The sequence below is a fragment of the Coregonus clupeaformis genome, chromosome 21 (genome assembly GCF_020615455.1).
Source record: "Coregonus clupeaformis isolate EN_2021a chromosome 21, ASM2061545v1, whole genome shotgun sequence".
NCBI lineage: Eukaryota > Metazoa > Chordata > Actinopteri > Salmoniformes > Salmonidae > Coregonus > Coregonus clupeaformis.
The window spans coordinates 19,238,868-19,261,374 of record NC_059212.1 but is presented as its reverse complement, the minus strand read 5'-3'; the positions used below and the strand labels follow the sequence as shown (position 1 = coordinate 19,261,374).

General features: G+C 44.2%; 1 protein-coding gene across 1 annotated transcript in view; it reads right to left on the bottom strand.

The window, feature by feature from the left end:
* Nucleotides 1–22,507, bottom strand: part of LOC121535019 (serine/threonine-protein kinase N2-like) — a 57,004-nt gene that overhangs the window by 26,907 nt on the left and 7,590 nt on the right. Inside the window, exons 2-6 of the mRNA XM_041841681.2 lie at nt 17,598–17,898; nt 9,368–9,522; nt 4,577–4,706; nt 4,152–4,297; nt 3,534–3,747 (exon numbers count right to left, since the gene is read on the bottom strand). Coding sequence (XP_041697615.2) covers nt 3,534–3,747; nt 4,152–4,297; nt 4,577–4,706; nt 9,368–9,522; nt 17,598–17,898 — 946 coding nt within the window. The remainder of the gene's footprint in view (nt 1–3,533; nt 3,748–4,151; nt 4,298–4,576; nt 4,707–9,367; nt 9,523–17,597; nt 17,899–22,507) is intronic.

Here is a 22,507-nt window from a genome sequence, read left to right as displayed (position 1 = left end):
TCCAGAGCGACTTACAGGAGCAATTAGGGTTAAGTGCCTTGCTCAAGGGCACATCGACAGATTTTTCACCTAGTCGGCTCGGGGATTAAAACCAGCGACCTTTCGGTTACTGGCACAACGCTCTTAACCACTAAACTACCCGCCTATCCAGAGCGACTTACAGTGAGGGAAAAAAGTATTTGATCCCCTGCTGATTTTGTACATTCGCCCACTGACAAAGAAATGATCAGTATATCATTTTAATGGTAGGTTTATTTGAACAGTGAGAGACAGAATAACAACAACAAAAATCCAGAAAAACGCATGTCAAAAATTTTATAAATTGATTTGCATTTTAATGAGGGAAATAAGTATTTGACCCCCTCTCAATCAGAACGATTTCTGGCTCCCAGGTGTCTTTTATACAGGTAACGAGCTGAGATTAGGAGCACACTCTTAAAGGGAGTGCTCCTAATCTCAGCTTGTTACCTGTATAAAAGACACCTGTCCACAGAAGCAATCAATCAATCAGATTCCAAACTCTCCACCATGGCCATGACCAAAGAGCTCTCCAAGGATGTCCGGGACAAGATTGTAGACCTACACAAGGCTGGAATGGGCAACAAGACCATCGCCAAGCAGCTTGGTGAGAAGGTGACAACAGTTGGTGCGATTATTCACAAATGGAAGAAACACAAAAGAACTGTCAATCTCCCTTGGCCTGGGGCTCCATGCAAGATCTCACCTCGTGGAGTTGCAATGATCATGAGAACGGTGAGGAATCAGCCCAGAACTACACAGGAGGATCTTGTTAATGATGTCAAGGCAGCTGGGACCATAGTCACCAAGAAAACAATTGGTAACACACTACGCCGTGAAGGACTGAAATCCTGCAGCGCCCGCAAGGTCCCCCTGCTCAAGCAAGCACCAGAGGTGGGACAAAGTAGGTCTTAAAGGGCCAAAGAAAGAAAGTATTTAAGTCCTCTTAGAAGCTTTGAAGTAAGTCCTGTAGAAGTCTGGAGTAGTGAGGCCTCTGCAAGCACATATACATGCCCGTCTGATGTTTGCCAATGAACATCTGAATGATTCAGAGGAGAACTGGGTGAAAGTGTTGTGGTCAGATGAGACCAAAATGGAGCTCTTTGGCATCAACTCAACTCGCCGTGTTTGGAGGAGGAGGAATGCTGCCTATGACCCCAAGAACACCATCCCCACCGTCAAACATGGAGGTGGAAACATTATGCTTTGGGGGTGTTTTTTCTGCTAAGGGGACAGGACAACTTCACTGCATCAAAGGGACGATGGACGGGGCCATGTACCGTCAAATCTTGGGTGAGAACCTCCTTCCCTCAGCCAGGGCATTGAAAATGGGTCGTGGATGGGTATTCTAGCATGACAATGACCCAAAACACACGGCCAAGGCAACAAAGGAGTGGCTCAAGAAGAAGCACATTAAGGTCCTGGAGTGGCCTAGCCAGTCTCCAGACCTTAATCCCATAGAAAATCTGTGGAGGGAGCTGAAGGTTCGAGTTGCCAAACGTCAGCCTCGAAACCTGAATGACTTGGAGAAGATCTGCAAAGAGGAGTGGGACAAAATCCCTCCTGAGATGTGTGCAAACCTGGTGGCCAACTACAAGAAACGTCTGACCTCTGTGATTGCCAACAAGGGTTTTGCCACCAAGTACTAAGTAATGTTTTGCAGAGGGGTCAAATACTTATTTCCCTCATTAAAATGCAAATCAATGAATAACGTTTTTGACATGCGTTTTTCTGTTTTTTGTTGTTGTTATTCTGTCTCTCACTGTTCAAATAAACTTACCATTAAATTATAGACTGATCATGTCTTTGTCAGTGGGCAAACGTACAAAATCAGCAGGGGATCAAATACTTTTTTCCCTGACTGTACAAATTGGTGCATTCAACTTAGGATGGCCAGTGGGACAACCACTCCTTTTTTTTAAATGGGGGGGTGGGGGGTAGAAGGATTACTGTTATACTATTCCAGGTATTCCTTAAAGAGGTAGGGTTTCAAGTGTCTCCGGAAGGTGGTCAGTGACTCTGCTGTCCTGGCGTCGTGGGGGAGCTTGTTCCACCATTGGGGTGCCAGAGCAGCGAAACAACTGAACTAGGCCTATATGAGCTTGTTTCAGATCTCCATCCTTGACGTAGTCCATCAAGTTAGGTCTGACTACTAGGCTACCATTCATTCAACATGCCTTGTCGTCATTGGTGAACTGACTATTATCACATCATTAGCAGCCTACTGTTGACATACAGCTATATCAAGAGGACGGATTAATTAACATAGGCCTACTAATTTTTTAAAGTCTAATATAACTTTCTGTGAAGGATGGTATTAGCGAAACAGCGCTCTCTGCCATGTCGGTTTCATCCATGCAGCGATGCGCACTGAACTACCGCATCACTGTGTGTTTCCTTACTCGTCAAGGCGCTTGCGCCTACTACTGTTGCGGAGATCAAAGCATGTGCGGGCAAGAAAGTGTTCTCGCTTAGTTGACTAAACAACGCTGTAGCTAACTATGAAATAATAGTGGTTATGTGCTTGACTAACGCATACAACTTTGGAAAGTGTATTTGGCAAACAGTTTGTTCTCCATTTTCCCTTTTCTTTTTCCTCACACATCAGTGGTATCAACGGATGAAATGGAGAGCTGCCATCCAGCTCAAGGGAGGAAAATAGTTCCAGAGACGGAAGAGGAAGCGAGACACCCAACTCGCTGTTTTTTCTGGTTCAATTGAAGTCATTGAACTAAGTAGACCAGACCCTGCTGCTACTGAATTAATGTCTATGGGAGAGCCACCCCCTTAAGTAAACAGGAACATAAATTTTTTCCAACAGTAAACGGCTTGAGTGAACTATCTTCATTTATCCACCATCTTTGATAGGACTACAACTACGGGGGGCAGTCCGGAGCGGAGAGCTAGAGATTTTTTCTCCTCACCCAAGTCAAGTCCTCTGATTGGCTCAGCTCCAACTTCAGACGGTTGAGTCAAAAATCACAATGTGCCAACTAGAAGCCTATTTTTGCAGATTTTAGGGTAGGTTTTCGTACCAGCGTGCTTTGACCACAAATTGCATGCATGGTACACAAAATGCGTGCAGGTTGGCAGGTCTGCTGTCTTGATATATTGGTAACTGCATACTTTTTTTAGACTGAAATCCAGATGCCAGTATGTAAAAAGCTAGAACTTGAGCTCTGTGTGAGCAACTCCAGTTTTTGCACAAATTTTCCATTGACATTATAATAATAATAATATAATATGCCATTTAGCAGACGCTTTTATCCAAAGCGACTTACAGTCATGCGTGCATACATTTTTTTTGTGAATGGGTGGTCCCGGGGATCGAACCCACTACCTTGGCGTTACAAGCGCCGTGCTCTACCAGCTGAGCTACAGAGGACCACACATTAATGCATGATTAACACTATTGTCAAATTAAGCATGCATATCTCAAGTTAACATTCAGCCCTAAATTCAGAGGTTTACAGCATGCAAATGGTGACCACTGCTGTGGGATATCGTCCCGTTACCTGTGAGCGCAGCGGGCTTGGCCACGGTACTGTACTGGTTCTGGGTGGAGATGATGCTGGAGCGCGGGCTGAGGGCGGGCGAGGCCATGAGGGACAGCTCCTCCACGATGCTGCTGCTGCGAGGGTGGTTTATGGGCAGCTCGCTCAGCCTCTCCTCCAGGGAGTACTTGAGCAGGTCCAACTTCTGACTGGACTCGTTGAAGCGGGCCTGGGCCTGGGGAGAACAGCAAGGTCAATTGTCAAAACAGGGACATCTTCAGTAGGCACGAAATGGGTGAAAGCTCTGAAACTGAGCAGGTACTCATTTTTGTTTTTGACAGCACATGGTCCAGGAAAAACACGTTTACAAACAGAAAAGGTATTTCTAATACTTAAGTTCGTCCCAGACGTTTTGAAAGCATTTGCTCCCATTTTGGGTATACGTTTGTTGAGCAGTGAGTTGTCTAACAGTTTAGCAATAGCTTTCAAATACTTTTTTTGGTCTAATTGTTCTTGAGGCCAGGGTAGGAGTGTTGACCTAGGATCAGTTTAGCCTTTAAGATCATAATTATATAGACGGGGGGGGCGGGATCTGATCCTAGATCAGCACTCCTACTCAAGTATGGCTTTGGTATGTACCTCTGAGTGTGCCCTCTTCTCCGTGACCTTGCCAGAGCCCAGAAGCTTCATGACGTTCTTGGCACCCTCGGCCACGGCTGACTCTATCCTGGCGTGGTGACACAGCTCCTCCACCCGTAGGTCCAACGGGCTGATGATGGGCTTGGCTGGAGAAAGAGGACCTTGTTAGAGACTATCAGCATGTTTAAGGTGATCAGTTTCAGCAGAATCGCTAATCTTGATCACATAATGAGTAGTTACTTAGGATGGAAGGTAATTTGTAGATCAGTAATTCTGCGTAGTTCGACTGCAATGTAGTCGTTCTCAAATACACAGTGTGTGTGTGTGTGTGTGTGCGTGTCCATATGCGTCAAAGGGGATAACACAGGAAAGGAGAGGCCACGGACACAATGAGTCACAGGCAGGTGTGTGTGTGTGTGTCTCACCCATGACGTCGTTGTTGTCGAAGCTCAACTCGCTGGCCTGGCTGCCTTTGAGGATCTGCATCCTGATGAACTCGATCTTCGTTTTGCTGTCCTGGAGCATCTGTTGAGCGGTCGCTAACAATTTCCGGTCCTGTTAGAAAAATAAAAACAAAACACACACTATCACTAATAGGTATACATATCTAGCATATAGGGTAACTGTACAGTGTGATGTTCATTACTGATCCAAACAGCTTCATGGGAATTCATGAATAAAAGAACAACACACCTGACCCAAATTCCACATCTACAAAAGTAGCCCATTTCTCTTCAAATCACAACCTTAAATTGGAGCAAAAGTTTTCAATGTTCGCATGGAAAAAGTTATTCACTGCAGAAAAATGTATGCACTCACTAACTGTAAGTCGCTCTGGATAAGAGCGTCTGCTAAATGACTAAAATTTAAATGTAAATGTAAGATTCAAGTAGAATGTCATTGTGTTGTTGTGTAATCAGTCACCCTCAAAGCATGCACACACTGGCCCGTGGAGTAAACTAGTCGACTCCACCCAGAATTCCTCTGGTGGTGGCGCGTGCTATGCTATGGCGGTGTAGCGGGCAGGAAAGGCTTGCGTCTGACAGGCATTTCCTGGCTGACATCAGGCACTAATATTTCCCACAGGATGGTGCCAATCTCTACAAGCGCTCCGGCAGGGGAGCACTGACCGGGGTCGCCAACATTCCACACCTTAATATTATACAGCGGTTAGCTCACACAGGGTCAGCTATGGCTGATTCTAGCACTGGGGTCGCCAAAATTCCAAACTTTAGCTTAGGGATGGCCAACTTTGATGGGGGTGAGGGCCACAAAAACAATTATACTCATCGTGAGGGGCCGCAGTGGCTCGCGGGTCTGCGTACCCACATAAACAGTCAGAGCCGGCCCTAGCCTTTTGGGGGCCCTAATTGAAAATGAAGTTTTAAAGCAAGTTTGCTGCAATTCTACACATCTTTCCATGTGGCGGAGAGAGTATTTTGCAATTGTATAACTAATTTCCTGCAATTATACACATTTTGCCATGGGGTGGAGAGAAATGTTAGCAGTTTAAAAAATAATATCGGAGTGACAAAAAAATACAAATAATCCCCGGTCTATAATTCGACCATGATTACTACAAGTTTAGATAGCTGGCTAGACTAACTTACCGATAAGTAAAAAACTGAGGTCCTAATAAAAAATACAAAATAAACTACATTTTTTTGGGGGAGGAAATGTATCCGCGGGCCTACAAATGGGGGGTGGACCCAGTGGCATCATTAGACCTGGGCTTCCGGGGCTTTATCCCTGGATGTTTTTGATCCAGCCCTGAACCTTTTCAGTCTGATATGAGTTTCCATAACCACACATCACTTGTGCTATGCAGTATATACAGTGGGGAGAACAAGTATTTGATACACTGCCGATTTTGCAGGTTTTCCTACTTACAAAGCATGTAGAGGTCTGTAATTTTTATCATAGGTACACTTCAACTGTGAGAGACGGAATCTAAAACAAAAATCCAGAAAATCACATTGTATGATTTTAAAGTAATTAAATAGCATTTTATTGCATGACGTAAGTATTTGATACATCAGAAAAGCAGAACTTAATATTTGGTACAGAAACCTTTGTTTGCAATTACAGAGATCATACGTTTCCTGTAGATGTTGACCAGGTTTGCACACACTGCAGCAGGGATTTTGGCCCACTCCTCCATACAGACCTTCTCCAGATCCTTCAGGTTTCGGGGCTGTCGCTTGGGCAATACGGACTTTCAGCTACCTCCAAAGATTTTCTATTGGGTTCAGGTCTGGAGACTGGCTAGGCCACTCCAGGACCTTGAGATGCGTCTTACGGAGCCACTCCTTAGTTGCCCTGGCTGTGTGTTTCGGGTCGTTGTCATGCTGGAAGACCCAGCCACGACCCATCTTCAATGCTCTTACTGAGGGAAGGAGGTTGTTGGCCAAGATCTCGCGATACATGGCCCCATCCATCCTCCCCTCAATACGGTGCAGTCATCCTGTCCCCTTTGCAGAAAAGCATCCCCAAAGAATGATGTTTCCACCTCCATGTTTCACGGTTGGGATGGTGTTCTTGGGGTTGTACTCATCCTTCTTCTTCCTCCAAACACGGCGAGTGGAGTTTAGACCAAAAAGCTATATTTTTGTCTCATCAGACCACCTTCTCCCATTCCTCCTCTGGATCATCCAGATGGTCATTGGCAAACTTCAGACGGGCCTGGACATGCGCTGGCTTGAGCAGGGGGACCTTGCGTGCGCTGCAGGACTTTAAATCATGATGGCGTAGTGTGTTACTAATGGTTTTCTTTGAGACTGTGGTCCCAGCTCTCTTCAGGTCATTGACCAGGTCCTGCCGTGTAGTTCTGGGCTGATCCCTCACCTTCCTCATGATCATTGATGCCCCACGAGGTGAGATCTTGCATGGAGCCCCAGACCGAGGGTGATTGACCGTCATCTTGAACTTCTTCCATTTTCTAATAATTGCGCCAACAGTTGTTGCCTTCTCACCAAGCTGCTTGCCTATTGTCCTGTAGCCCATCCCAGCCTTGCGCAGGTCTACAATTTTATCCCTGATGTCCTTACACAGCTCTCTGGTCTTGGCCATTGTGGAGAGGTTGGAGTCTGTTTCATTGAGTGTGTGGACAGGTGTCTTTTATACAGGTAACGAGTTCAAACAGGTGCAGTTAATACAGGTAATGAGTGGAGAACAGGAGGGCTTCTTAAAGAAAAACTAACAGGTCTGTGAGAGCCGGAATTCTTACTGGTTGGTAGGTGATCAAATACTTATGTCATGCAATAAAATGCAAATGAATTACTTAAAAATCATACAATGTAATTTTCAGGATTTTTGTTTTAGATTCAGTCTCTCACAGTTGAAGTGTACCTATGATACAAATTACAGACCTCTACATGCTTTGTAAGTAGGAAAACCTGCAAAATCGGCAGTGTATCAAATACTTGTTCTCCCCACTGTACATATTTTTTAAAAATACAATATACTGCGCTAAGCAGTAGGCACTGCAAGAAGCCCCTGGAGTGACGCAGTGTGTGCTGTGATTGGTTGAGATTTCCCAACACAGTGGACAGCTCACGTCCCTTGATCCCTCTCCCACCCCTACAGCACCGGTTAGATGTCAATGTCATCACTCAGCAAAACGCTTGTCACTCAGTCAGTCTGGATATTCTGAACTTCTTCCGACAGGGTGGCAAAAAAAGGTTGAGGCAGCAGTGAATGAGGTAGAGCGGGCAGAAAAACCAGAAAGTAAAAGTACAGCAGTAGAGTTAGCCACAGGTTTGTGCAAGGTTGGTGGTAACTAACTAGGTAGTCTCCCTCAGCATAAGGCCCATGGGGCGGCGCACAATTGGCCCAGCGTCGTCCAGGGTAGGGGAGGGAATGGCCTGCAGAGATGTAGCTCAGTTGGTAGAGCATGGCGTTTGCAACGCCATGGTTGTGGGTTCGATTCCCACGGGGGGCCAGTATGAAAAATAAAACAATTATGTATGCACTCATGTAAGTCGCTCTGGATAACAGCGTCTGCTAAATGACTAAAATGTAAAAAAAAAAGTAAAATAAGGGTTGGCTAAATAAATAAATATATGTGAGTGCGAGAGAGAATATAAAGCGTTATGTTTGGGGCAAATCCAACAACACATCACTGAGTACCACTCTTTATATTTTTAAGAATGTTGGTGGCTGCATCATGTTATGGGTATGCTTATCATCGGCAAGGACTAGATATTTTTTTTAGGTTAAAAAGAAACCGAATAGAGCTAAGCACAGTCAGTCTGCTTTCCAACAAACACTGGGAGACGAATTGCTTACCAAGACGACATTCCTGAGTGGCCTAGTTACAGTTTTGACTCAAATCGGCTTGGAAATATATGGCAAGATTTGAAAAAGGATGTCTAGCAATGACCAACAACCAACTTGACAGAGCTTTTTATTTTTAAAGAATAAATGGGCAAATATTGTACAATCAAGGTGTGCAAAGCTCTGAGAGTCTTTCCCAGGAAGACTCGCAGCTGTATTCGCTGCCAAAGGTGATTCTAATATATATCTAATCAAGATAGTGTTATATTTTCCATTAATCCAATAAATATATAATTTTTCTCCCACTTTGACAGAGTATTTTGTGTAGATCGTTGACAACAATTAAATCCCACTTTGTAACACAACAAAATGTGGAAAAAGTCAAGGGGTGTGAATACTTTCTGAAGGCACTGTATCTGGCATTACACTCTGAACTATGTTTGATATTCTATTTGTAGGACGCGTAGGGATGCATTCTGTGCCCAGTCATTAATTTCAAGAGAGGAAGTAGTGATCACACAGGCAAATCTGTTTGTGCCCTTTTTATAGCTCAATGGGTGATACACTCTTCGTCAGACCTCCCCACCCCAAAGTTTTTATTTACGGATCTACACAATGGCCTATTTTGAGATCAAAACGGCGAATATCGCAGAAAAGTGACGAGTTTGCTTCCTGCATATTTATAATGGTGGCAACTGAGCTCAACATTTTGAATAATGGCTTTTGTGGTCTCTTAAGCTTTGGAAAAACCCTACCTGATTATTTACAAGAAGGGTCAAGTGAACAAGAGACTGCAGGGAGGGACTACCTGGACTTCACCAATAAGACACACTAATTAAATGTTTCCTTTGCGTTGAGAGCCCTAATGAACATGTCCCCTGAGGTCACTACTGAAAATGGCTGTTTGTGAAAGTCAAAGGTTAAAAGGTCAGTGGGCGTACCTTGGAGGAGCCATTGGAGTACATCTGGATCATGTTCTCCGCCCCCTGCTTGACCTTTAGCTCAATGTCGTTCTGCTTCTTCAGGGCGGCCAGGCGGCTGCTGCTGGTGCACATCCTTACCTCGCTGGCCGGGGTGTCCGGGGTCAAAGGGCACTCTAAAAACAAGGTAGAAGATCGGAAGGGGAGATATGAAGCTGGGATATTAAAACATTAAAAAGAGTACTTTTGTATACTTGCTTGCCAGTAATTCTGAAAGTAGCGCGAAAGTAGCACTCACGAGCCAAAAGTGGTCCCCGGAAATGGCTTACAACGTCACATACTGTATGTGCAGAAACTATATGTGCACCACGTCATTGCTCTCTCTCGCTCTGCTGTGTGTGAAACTTGCTAGCTGTCACTCAAATGGCGAGGGGGTGAAGCTCATTGGCTGGAACTCGAATTGCTAGGGGGCTGGGCCCACGTGGGGAAAATGTAGGGAAAATAGCACCGCACAGCTTCCAGAACACAGTCGCTTTCAAACTAGGGATTTCGTGGCTAATTGAGGTAAGACAGTAATTCTGCATGTATGAACTACACTGACACATCCAGCCCAAAGCGGGAGGTAAAAAAATAAACGTACTAGTCGCCAAAGTTCCAGGGCATGTCTTTAAAGCTCTTACAATACAACAACCAAATTTGCATGTTAATTAGCTACAACATTTAAAGACTTGTATGGAAGGAGGGAGGTCTTTGAGTTGGCCACAATGTATTTCTCATCTTGTTCAATGCTGCCATATTCATCAGGTTCTTGTTTACTATCTACAAAAAAGCAATTTGTTTAAAAACAGAAGGCCTGTTGGTATGAAAACTATTGGAGGTGAATTCTTGTTTTTACACTTTCAGGGGAAGGGCCTGATTGGTGTCACTTTTGCCCCAGCTAACACACCTGACTCCAATAATCAACTAATCATGAATGCTATTTGTTTAATCAGCTGCGTTTGCTAAGGATGGGGGAAAAGTGTGACACCACTCCGGCCCCCAAGGACCGGAGTTGCCCATCCCTAATATGAGGACGCGACAAAATGCCCTAAAGCATTAGGATTTGTTTCAAACTGTACAGAAGTTAGGGGAACCCGCCGTGGCAGTCTCCGGAGTAAAACAAGCGTGAACTTGCTAAAAACGACATGTGACGGTACTCTACATGCAAATACGACATGCGTGTTTATGGTATGACTGACAGCCCTTGTTGCTCAATGCCCCCGATATTACCATGTCTCTCAGGGTGTTTCGCAACAGTTGTGAGAGCAGTTAAAGTCGGGGTCTTGTTCATTAGGCACAAAACAGAAGAAAATTGCTACGGAAAATGAAGCATTTAAACTTCAGGTAGTCCCTCCGTGTTTTTGTCAAAGTGTTTTGCTACGGTGAACCCAAATGAACACCACCCAGGAGCTCCATGCTCTCCTCCTGCCCAAGGGGCTGTTGGGTCTCCTGCTGTGTGTGCACCCAACTCACTCAAAAACAAAAGTGTATCATTTCAGTCAAGCTGCGGTGCTGAGGGATGAGCTCACTACTTTTCGTGCCTGGGCTCGAATGGCTGCTGAGCTGAACCCCTCCTCCCCATTACACCCCGAGAAGAGTGCCGAGTGAACGCTCGCTTCATCACACACAAGTGGGACCAAAACCTGCCTGACTGGCTTTTCCTGGCTCTTACTGTTTGCTCGGTGACAGTTTGAGGGCAAAATTTCATTTTCCTGTTAAATTAGATCAAATCAAAAGCTTAGAAAGTGGAATTGAATTGACTCCACAGCATCACATACCCACTGCAACGCTACATTGAAATGGCACCACAGCTAACCAACATAGTCTGCTGCTAACAAGCTCTAGGCCTATACCCAGTCAACAGCGCTAACCAGTTAGCATTCAATTATCTTCTCCACACACCACCTAAATGAGAAGCGTATCCTGTTAAACATAGGGGTCTTTAGTCCCCTGTAGCTCAGTTGGTAGAGCATGGCGCTTGCAACGCCAGGGTTGTGGGTTTGTTTCCCACGGGGGGCCAGTATGAAAAATGTATGCACTCACTAACTGTAAGTCGCTCTGGATAAGAGCATCTTCTAAAATGACTAAAATGTAAAAATGGGTCTCTGGAGACTCTTTAAAATGCCTCGGGGGTCGCAGATTCATTCAAACAAAGTCTAATGATTCATTTAATCATCCATTAACCTGGCAGAGAATCTCTGTGGTTGCTCTAAATAGGGGAGATGAAAGAGAGTACGTCAGGTTGCTCTAGGCAACACCAGTCATAAAGTCTGCCGCTAATGAGAATGATTACGGGTCCGCAAGGTTCCTCATACAATATGACTGAACTGTGTTCAAGATCAGATAGACAGAATGTCAGCAGATGCAAATATAGATGGTGGATACTCAGCCATGTTCTGTGTGTGTGTGTATAATGTATTGCAGTCACCATTGCAGTCCCAACTGACATTTGATCATCTGTGTGTGTATTGCAGACACTAAAGCAGTCCTAACTGACATTTGATCATCTGTGTGTGTATTGCAGACACTAAAGCAGTCCTAACTGACATTTGATCATCTGTGTGTGTATTGCAGACACTAAAGCAGTCCCAACTGACATTTGATCATCTGTGTGTGTATTGCAGACACTAAAGCAGTCCTAACTGACATTTGATCATCTGTGTGTGTATTGCAGACACTAAAGCAGTCCCAACTGACATTTGATCATCTGTGTGTGTATTGCAGACACTAAAGCAGTCCCAACTGACATTTGATCATCTGTGTGTGTATTGCAGACACTAAAGCAGTCCCAACTGACATTTGATCATCTGTGTGTGTATTGCAGACACTAAAGCAGTCCTAACTGACATTTGATCATCTGTGTGTGTATTGCAGACACTAAAGCAGTCCTAACTGACATTTGATCATCTGTGTGTGTATTGCAGACACTAAAGCAGTCCCAACTGACATTTGATCATCTGTGTGTGTATTGCAGACACTAAAGCAGTCCTAACTGACATTTGATCATCTGTGTGTGTATTGCAGACACTAAAGCAGTCCCAACTGACATTTGATCATCTGTGTGTGTATTGCAGACACTAAAGCAGTCCCAACTGACATTTGATCATCTGTGTGTGTATTGCAGACACTAAAGCAGTCCTAACTGACATTTGATCATCTGTGTGTGTATTGCAGACACTAAAGCAGTCCCAACTGACATTTGATCATCTGTGTGTGTATTGCAGACACTAAAGCAGTCCTAACTGACATTTGATCATCTGTGTGTGTATTGCAGACACTAAAGCAGTCCCAACTGACATTTGATCATCTGTTTGAGGAGAGGGGTTTGGTCGAGGGTCAGGACCAGTCAACCGCCTCCTCCTCTCCACTGCCCACGCTGGGCCAGCCGAAAAGTGCTGAGCCACGGAATAGCAAGCAGGGTGATGTCACTCCTGGAGCGCTGACTAGGGAACACTCCCCAAGCCGAACGCCTGATCCCAGGTCAGCCGCACATAGGGGAGCCCTCGACATACACTATATATACAAAAGTATGTGGACACCCCTTCAGATTAGTGGATTCGGCCATTTCAGCCACACCGGTTCAGCCACACCGGTTGCTGACAGGTGTGTAAAAATTGTCTGTCCTCGGTTACAACACTCACTACCAAGTTCCAAACACCCTCCGGAAGCAACGTCAGCACAAGAACTGTTAGTCGGGAGCTTCATGAAATGGGTTTCCATGGCAGAGCATAGCAAGCCTAAGATCACCATGCGCAATGCCAAGCGTCGGCTGGAGTGGTGTAAAGCTCGCCTCCATTGGACTCTGGAGCAGTGGAAACGCGTTCTCTGGAGTAATGAATCACGCTTCACCATCTGGCAGTCAGACGGACAAATCTGGGTTTGGCGGATTCCAGGAGAACGCTACCTGCCCCAATGCATAGTGCCAACTGTAAAGTTTGGTGGACGAGGAATAATGGTCTGGGGCTGTTTTTCTTGGTTCGGGCTAGGCCCCTTAGTTCATTCTAGATGATTCTGTGCTTCCAACTTTGTGGCAACAGCTTTGGGAAGGCCCTTTCCTGTTTCAGCATGACAATGCCCCCGTGCACAAAGCGAGGTCCATACAGAAATGGTTTGTCGAGATTGGTGTGGAAGAACTTGACTGACCTGCACAGAGCCCTGACCTCAACCTGATCGAACACCTTTGGGATGAATTGGAACGCTGACTGCGAGCCAGGCCTAATCACCCAACATCAGTGCCTGACCTCACTAATGCTCTTGTGGCTGAATGGAAGCAAGTCCCCGCAGCAATGTTCCAACATCTAGTGGAAAGCCTTCCCAGAAGAGTGGAGGCTGTTATAGAAGCAAAGGGGGGGACCAACTCCATATTAATGCCCATGATTTTGGAATGAGATGTTCGACGAGCAGGTGTCCACATACTTTTGGTAATGTAGTGTATACAGTGACATCTTACCATTTAACAACTGACCCAAGACCTGTTTAGTCATTCTGCTGGTGATGTTGGGAGTGAAGAAAGGGGGAGTTGATCTGACATCAGTTCTCAAGGGCAGAGGTTAACCAGAACCCCCCGTTGCTCTAGAACTTGGCTGCTGAGGAGATGACCTGAGGTCAGTTCCCAGTTCCAAGACGCCCTGTGACATTCCACTGGCCATGAGTCAGTTAACAAAAGCCCTTTCTCATCAGATAAGGGTTCAATGAGTCAGGCAAAATTTGTTCCCACTTAAGACTAATATTACATAGAGAAAGGTCCCCCACCATTTCCAATGTCTAGTAGAATATGCAATAGCAGCAGACAAACCCATTCCTTCTCTCCTTCTTACCCATTATCAATTTGATAAACTATTTCCTGCCCATGCACTGTAGCAACGCAATATTGAATTTCCCCAGTTCCAGTAACACGGTAAAAAACCCATTGTCGCGCACAAATTCACGGCAGCAGGTTCCAACAGCCTCGAAAATAACTAATGGAGGCTATTGTAACACAATAAGGAATGTGGAATGTATCAGTGTCAGCTCCTAGAAGATGAGTCACCAAAATAGAGTGCATTCATTGTGTGTAGGTCCTATTTGTGTATTCTGTGCATTTGTCAAGCATTGTGTGGACTTGTGTTGCTGCTGTCAAATGAGTAATTATGTGCTGTATCATATATTGTGTGTGCTTGTACCAAGAAATAACACAGCTGAAGTAGGGCTGGGCGATTTGACAAAATATCATATCACTATTTTTTTATTTGACGGTATGCCTGTATTTTATGTATTGCTAAATTTGCTTTATAAGTAGTGCATGGCCCTAGGGTGGCAACACATATACAGTGGGGAAAAAAAGTATTTAGTCAGCCACCAATTGTGCAAGTTCTCCCACTTAAAAAGATGAGAGAGGCCTGTAATTTTCATCATAGGTACACGTCAACTATGACAGACAAAATGAGAAAAGAAATTCCAGAAAATCACATTGTAGGATTTTTAATGAATTTATTTGCAAATTATGGTGGAAAATAAGTATTTGGTCAATAACAAAAGTTTCTCAATACTTTGTTATATACCCTTTGTTGGCAATGACACAGGTCAAACGTTTTCTGTAAGTCTTCACAAGGTTTTCACACACTGTTGCTGGTATTTTGGCCCATTCCTCCATGCAGATCTACTCTAGAGCAGTGATGTTTTGGGGCTGTCGCTGGGCAACACGGACTTTCAACTCCCTCCAAAGATTTTCTATGGGGTTGAGATCTGGAGACTGGCTAGGCCTATCCAGGACCTTGAAATGCTTCTTACGAAGCCACTCCTTCGTTGCCCGGGCGGTGTGTTTGGGATCATTGTCATGCTGAAAGACCCAGCCACGTTTCATCTTCAATGCCCTTGCTGATGGAAGGAGGTTTTCACTCAAAATCTCACGATACATGGCCCCATTCATTCTTTCCTGTACACGGATCAGTCGTCCTGGTCCCTTTGCAGAAAAACAGCCCCAAAGCATGATGTTTCCACCCCCATGTTTCACAGTAGGTATGGTGCTCTTTGCATGCAACTCAGCATTCTTTGTCCTCCAAACACGACGAGTTGAGTTTTTACCAAAAAGTTATATTTTGGTTTCATCTGACCATATGACATTCTCCCAATCCTCTTCTGGATCATCCAAATGCACTTCAGACGGGCCTGGACATGTACTGACTTAAGCAGGGGGACACGTCTCGCACTGCAGGATTTGAGTCCCTGGCGGCGTAGTGTGTTACTGATGGTAGGCTTTGTTACTTTGGTCCCAGCTTTCTGCAGGTCATTCACTAGGTCCCCCCGTGTGGTTCTGGGATTTTTGCTCACCGTTCTTGTGATCATTTTGACCCCACGGGGTGAGATCTTGCGTGGAGCCCCAGATCGAGGGAGATTATCAGTGGTCTTGTATGTCTTCCATTTCCTAATAATTGCTCCCACAGTTGATTTCTTCAAACCAAGCTGCTTACCTATTGCAGATTCAGTCTTCCCAACCTGGTGCAGGTCTACAATTTTGTTTCTGGTGTCCTTTGACAGCTCTTTGGTCTTGGCCATAGTGGAGTTTGGAGTGTGACTGTTTGAGGTTGTGGACAGGTGTCTTTTATACTGATAACAAGTTCAAACAGGTGCCATTAATACAGGTAACGAGTGGAGAACAGAGGAGCCTCTTAAAGAAAAAGTTACAGGTCTGTGAGAGCCAGAAATCTTGCTTGTTTGTAGGTGACCAAATACTTATTTTCCACCATAATTTGCAAATAAATTCATAAAAAATCCTACAATGTGATTTTCTGGAATTTCTTTTCTCATTTTGTCTGTCATAGTTGACGTGTACCTATGATGAAAATTACAGGCCTCTCTCATCTTTTTAAGTGGGAGAACTTGCACAATTGGTGGCTGACTAAATACTTTTTTTCCCCACTGTAGTACATTCTAAGTGTTTTCAAACGGGGCTTTCTCCATTCGGATTGTTTCCAATTTCTGCATTTCCTGCACTCATTTGAGATAATTTCCACACTGCCAGGTAGGGCTGCACGATACGGGCAAAAAAATTAAGGCCTTATTTTTAACCAAATATTGCAATTGCAATTTGACTTGCGATTTAAATCAAAACACTTGGGTGAACTGTTGGAATCATGGAAATAGAAATATTATAATTCTATAGTTAGAATATAGTAGTGGCCACTTTGAATACAGTGTTGTTTGACATGACAACAAATGAAAAAACCAGGGAGGAGTTATTTTGACCTTGTAAGAACCAGTGTTGGTCAGCGTTTCCTAGGGACCCTATAATCTTTGGCTACATGCAATGTTCTCTTAGCTACTTCATGTAGCTAACATATTCATGCTTCACCTATTCTTCTTTGATTTACAATATACTGTCACACAAACAGCATGCTGATCTAGGCCTACACCATCACTGGTATCAGGCTGTATTAACTAGCAGTGTTTCTCTGACTCAGTAAATGTATTAGCTAGCTAGCTAGCCCACTAACAAGAGATTAGCATTAGCGGCTAAAATGATTTATTTAACTTTTTTTTTATAGGGGGTAGATCAGCTTTAATATTGCATAGATTGTAGTTTCCCTCAATGTAACTGTCTGCATCATTTCCATATTGTTGCATGTGCTGCATTGACCATGCAGACTAGACTGAACAAGTGGTCTCCTGGTCGAGCAACAATAACTGAGCTCCTTGATTGATGGGGGCGGGGCTTGGTCTGTGTGGAAAGCCTCACGGAGAGAGAGCGAGAGGATATAAACGACTCAAGTAGCGGAGTAAACTATAAAAATGGACGCTACACACGGTGGAGTAGCGGATCACATTTAACAAACCAAACACTGAAATACCTCAATGCTGGTATATACTGTAGCAAAATACCCTGAGTTGAAGTGAATTTGGTACTGTTTTCCACTCAATTTCACCATACAGTCCTTAGCAGTTTGTTAGGGTCATTAACCACAATGTGAACTGAAATTGGAATGAGGAGATAAGAGGGGGGCATTGAGTTCAGTGCATACACCTCATATCAAAATAACAAGTTTCACATACATCCCCCAAAGTTCCCAGGTTTTTCTGAAATCTCTGTTGAAGGATTCCCGGAATCCAGAGGGAATAAGCAGGGAGGAAATCCTTTAACTAGGAATACTCTAACCGGGATTTCTAAAAAACCTGGGAAAGTTTCCAGGGTTTTGCAACCTTAATTCCTTCCATGCCCAGTGAACAAGAACCATACCTAGCAGTTCATCAGGGTCCTTGACCACGATGTGGGCATTGAGCTCCTGGAGCTCCTGGTGGAGCTCCTCCACCTTCTTATTGGACTTCTTCAGCATGTTGTCCACGTAGGCCAGGCTCTTCTTGTCCGTGGTGACCTTGCGCAGGTTCTCTGCGCCCTCCTTGATTTTCAGCTCCTTGCGAATCTCGCGGCGGATCTGCTCCTTGATCTCGTCCAGCTTCTGCTGCACCATGGTGTCCGACAGATCCAGATTGTGGCCCAGGCCCAGCCGCTCCGACACCAGCTGGCCCCTGGCATCACCCTAGGGGACAACGAAGAAGAGAGGTGGGGGGTTAGGATGGATGCTCTGGAAGGAGAATAGTATCATAGATGGAGTCAAGACCGGAGCCCTGGACTGAGACTGCATTTATGTAGTCTCTCAACTGGTCTCAAGATCAAGAGATCAAGACTACATTTCTGGTTAGTACCACCTGAAGCTGAACTTCATCTTGAAGTAGTGGTTAGGTTGTAAGCCCCTAACTACTGATAAGGGTCAGATATTTTTTCATCCCCCCTGGCCTTTTGGTAGGGTAAAGTGACACTAGATCTGTGGTTAGGGGCAATCTCACTCCCACCAAACAGATTTATTTTTGGTCAGCTGGGTCAATGGCTAGGATCTATCCTATTTTAACAATAACCAAAAGATGGAACACAGGTCAATGGGCCACTTTTGCCACTTAACCACATGTGGAGATATGAAAGGCCTGGATAGGATGATTACATTGCAATATTGTCATAGCTCTGTGACTTCTGACAGGCTAGGTGAAATGTTCACCATTGCTGGCCAGGAGTTTTTCTTGACCAAGTGATCCAACTATGGAAATGAGGCTATTGTGAGCCCAAATTAAAGGCTGTGGAAAAACTTCTGGCCCCATACCTATCCAATCCTTTCAGATCTACATAAGTGACTAGGGGATAGTAGCTTGGAGTTGCTTTGGAATTGGGCATTAGTACAGGCCTTGACCGGCATCTTTACTGCCAGTCTTAACTGGGGAAGTATTAGAGCTCTATGAGTCTTCTTGAATGGGTTTACATAGAAAGGTCAACCTACAGTGCATTTATAAAGTATTTAGACCCCTTTACTTTTTCCACATTTTGTTACGTTACAGCCTTATTCTAAAATGGATTAAATCATTTTTTTTCCTCATCAATCTACACAAAATACCCCATACTGAAAAAGCAAAAACAGGTTTTTAGAAATTGTGTGCAAATGTGTATATATATTTAAAAAATATATATATATCAAATTTACATAAGTATTCAGACTCTTTACTCAGTACTTTGTTGAAGCACCTTTGGCAGCGATTACAGCTTCGAGTCTTCTTGGGTATGACACTACAAGTTTGGCACACCTGTATTTGGGGACTTTCTCCCATTCTTCTCTGCAGATCCTCTCAAGCTCTGTCAGGTTTGATGGGGAGCGTCGCTGCACAGTTATTTTCAGGTCTCTCCAGAGATGTTCGATCGGGTTCAAGTCCGGTGGCTGGGCCACTCAAGGACATTCAGAGACTAGTCCCAAAGCCACTCCTGCGTTGTCTTGGCTTTGTGCTTAGGGTCGTTGTCCTGTTGGAAGGTGAACCTTTGCCCCAGTCTGAGGTCCTGAGCAGGTTTTCATCAAGGATCTCTTTGTACTTTGCTCTGTTCTTCTTTCCCTCGATCCTAACTAGTCTCCCAGTCCCTGCTGCCACCACCATACTTCACCGTAGGGATGGTGCCAGGTTTCCTCCATATGTGACACTTAGCATTCAGGACAAAGAGTTCAATCTTGGTTTCATCAGACCAGAGAATCTTGTTTCTCATGGTCAGAGTCCTTTAGGTGCCTTTTGGCAAATTCCAAGCGGGCTGTCAAGTGCCTTTTACTGAGGAGTGGCTTCCGTCTGGCCACTCTACCATAAAGGCCTGATTGGTGGAGTGCTGCAGAGATGGTTGTCCTTCTGGAAGGTTCTCCCATCTCCACAGAGGAACTCTGGAGCTCTGTCAGAGTGACCATCGGGTTCTTGGTCATCACCCTGACCATGGCCCCTCTCCCCCGATTGCTCAGTTTGGCTGGGCAGCCAGCTCTAGGAAGAGTCTTGGTGGTTCCAAACTTCTTCCATTTAAGAAGATGGAGGCCACTGTGTTTTTGGGGACCTTCAATGCTGCAGAATTGTTTTGGTACCCTTCCCCAGATCTGTGCCTCGACACAATCCTGTCTCGGAGCTCTACGGACAATTCCTTCCACCTCATGGCTTGGTTTTTGCTCTGACATGCACTGTCAACTGTGGGACCTTATATAGACAGGTGTGTGCCTTTCCAAATCATGTCCAATCAATTGAATTTACCACAGGTGGACACCAATCAAGTTCTAGAAACATCTCAAGGATGATCAATGGAAACAGGATGCACCTGAGCTCAATTTCGAGTCTCATAGCAAAGGGTCTGAATACTTATGTAAATAAGTTATTTCTGTTTTTTTATTTGTAATACATTTGCAAAGATGTCATAAAACCTGTTTTCGCTTTGTCATTATGGGGTATTGTGTGTAGACTGATGAGGAAAACACTTAATTTAATCAATTTTACATGTTGCGTTTATATTTTGGCCTATATGAATCATACCTTTTGAAGCACATCTCATGAGTGCCAATCAAATTAGCCTAAACCTACTGTCAAGTTACCAGGTTGTTAGCTAGCTAGGTAACATGACTGAACAACGTTGTTTGTTATCAAACTAATAATTAGCGACCCAGGATTACTTAAAAAACGGCCTGCGACTTTGTTTGTTAAATTATATAAAATGCGCGCGAATCCCGATTTTAAAAAATGGCATCTCCGGTAATATGGGTCATATTTTTTTCACCGTTTAGGCTAGAGACAAGACATTCTTTGCTGTAAAGCTGCAAGCATGCCTGTCACAAAGTGGTGCTCCATTTTCCCTCTCCGACACTGAGAGGCTGCATGACCATGGACTTGCAAAGTCTACTCAGACTGGTCTGTGCTCTTGGTTATAACAGGTGATGAAATTATACAATGTATCAACATTGCTCGCTTTGTGCACTGCTCCAATGTAACAAATGTCCAAATCTACTGAAGACTGTTCAGGGTCTGAGTCTGCATCCTCGTTCGCCATCACGGCTAAATTATATATTTTTTTAACTGACGGAGGAATAGACGCGCGTGAAAAGTGGACGGAGAGAAGCAGGTAAGGGCTGGTAGGGTATGCGGCTGGCTGATTACAGCTGCCACAAGTGATATGCGCATGAAAGTGAAGTTGATATTATTGGACCTGCGCATTCAAGAGAATAGTGGCTGTTGGTTAAATTCAACATAATCTATAAACAAAACTGACTTTATAAACATTTTATAACAAAAGCCAGCAGGTTCTTTAGGATTGGTAGGGCTGAAAAAGTTGGTAGTATCATATGAAACGGTACTACGGTATTCTAAAATGTTGGTATTATAAGTATCATGACGTTTTGTTACCATGATATTCCCGTGGTACTGGTATACCGTGCAACACTAGCAAAATGGAATTAAAATGACGGAATTAAGTTTGCTAAATCATATGAATGGAGTTTTAGCATTGCTACTTTAGCTAGCTAGTCGCAACAAAATGGTATATAACGTTGCAGTTCGGAATGACACAATTTCATGTGTACAATATCTAAAGACCTGCATCATTTTACTGAGTGCTTTACCGTTTCCAGAAGGATGTATTAGGGTGTTTTTGGAGCCTTTGATCATATTTTTTTCAGGGCCCCCGTACTACACAACGAGGATGAGGAAGTTGTTTGCCTTTTGGGGTAAGTTTCTCTAAAACGTGAAATCACAAAAAAGGTGTCTGGACCCTTCTATAACATGCCATTTACATTTTAAAAAATAAGATTTGGTTGTAAAAAAATATGTATTTCAACTATCCGGATATCCAAATAAATATGATATTATTCGAATACTGAAAACATTTCAAATGCCCATCCCCATATTTTACTATCCCTACACAAATCTAAGTTCCTCACCATCACATCATCAATTTCCATCAGCCTTGTCTCCATCACATCTGCTACAGAAGCCCGTCCATGCATGTTTTGAAGTTCTGCTTTGTTCTTTCTCTCATCACAATAACATAAGTAAAGTTCTCCCTTTTCTAAAACAGTTCTCCCTCTACAACAGCACCATGTCTGGGTGACTCAAAAGCAATAGTCAGTCAGACACATACTCTCTCTGTGCAACCCTTCCCACTCTCACAGACACACACACCCACTCTCACAGACACACACACCCACTCTCACAGACACACACACACAGCAGATAAACCGTCTGAGGAGGGACAGCAAAATCCTGCTTAGCCTCTCGCTCTGTGAGGTCACAGGAGACGAGAATGGGACCTAATCTCACTCTGGTGAGAGAGTTGAGTCTTAAAATAAACGTTGGTTAAAAAAACAAAAATGCCAGCGGTCCAATGGCCTCCCCCGTTGAGCGACGTGTGTGGGAGTAGGAGGTGGTTTAGCAGTTGTGTACAGCTACATGTAAATGGCTTCTTGTAAGGTTAAGATTGGGAGTTTGTAACATCATTTTTTGTTTTTTTGCCTAGTTCGTTTCCCAACGCCGTGTACAGCTTTTAAGTACTGTTAAATCTTCAGTATATGGATAATGAAAGAATCTAATCCACTACTTCAGTGATGCAAGCAAGCACCATGTTTCAACCAACAGCCAATGGAATAACATTACATTTTTACATTTTAGTCATTTAGCAGACACTCTTATCCAGAGCGACTAGGGTTAAGTGCCTTGCTCAAAGGCACATAGACAGATTTTTCACCTAGTCGGCCTCATGATTAGAACCAGCGACCTGTCGGTTACTGGCACAACGCTCTTAACCACTAAGCTACCTGC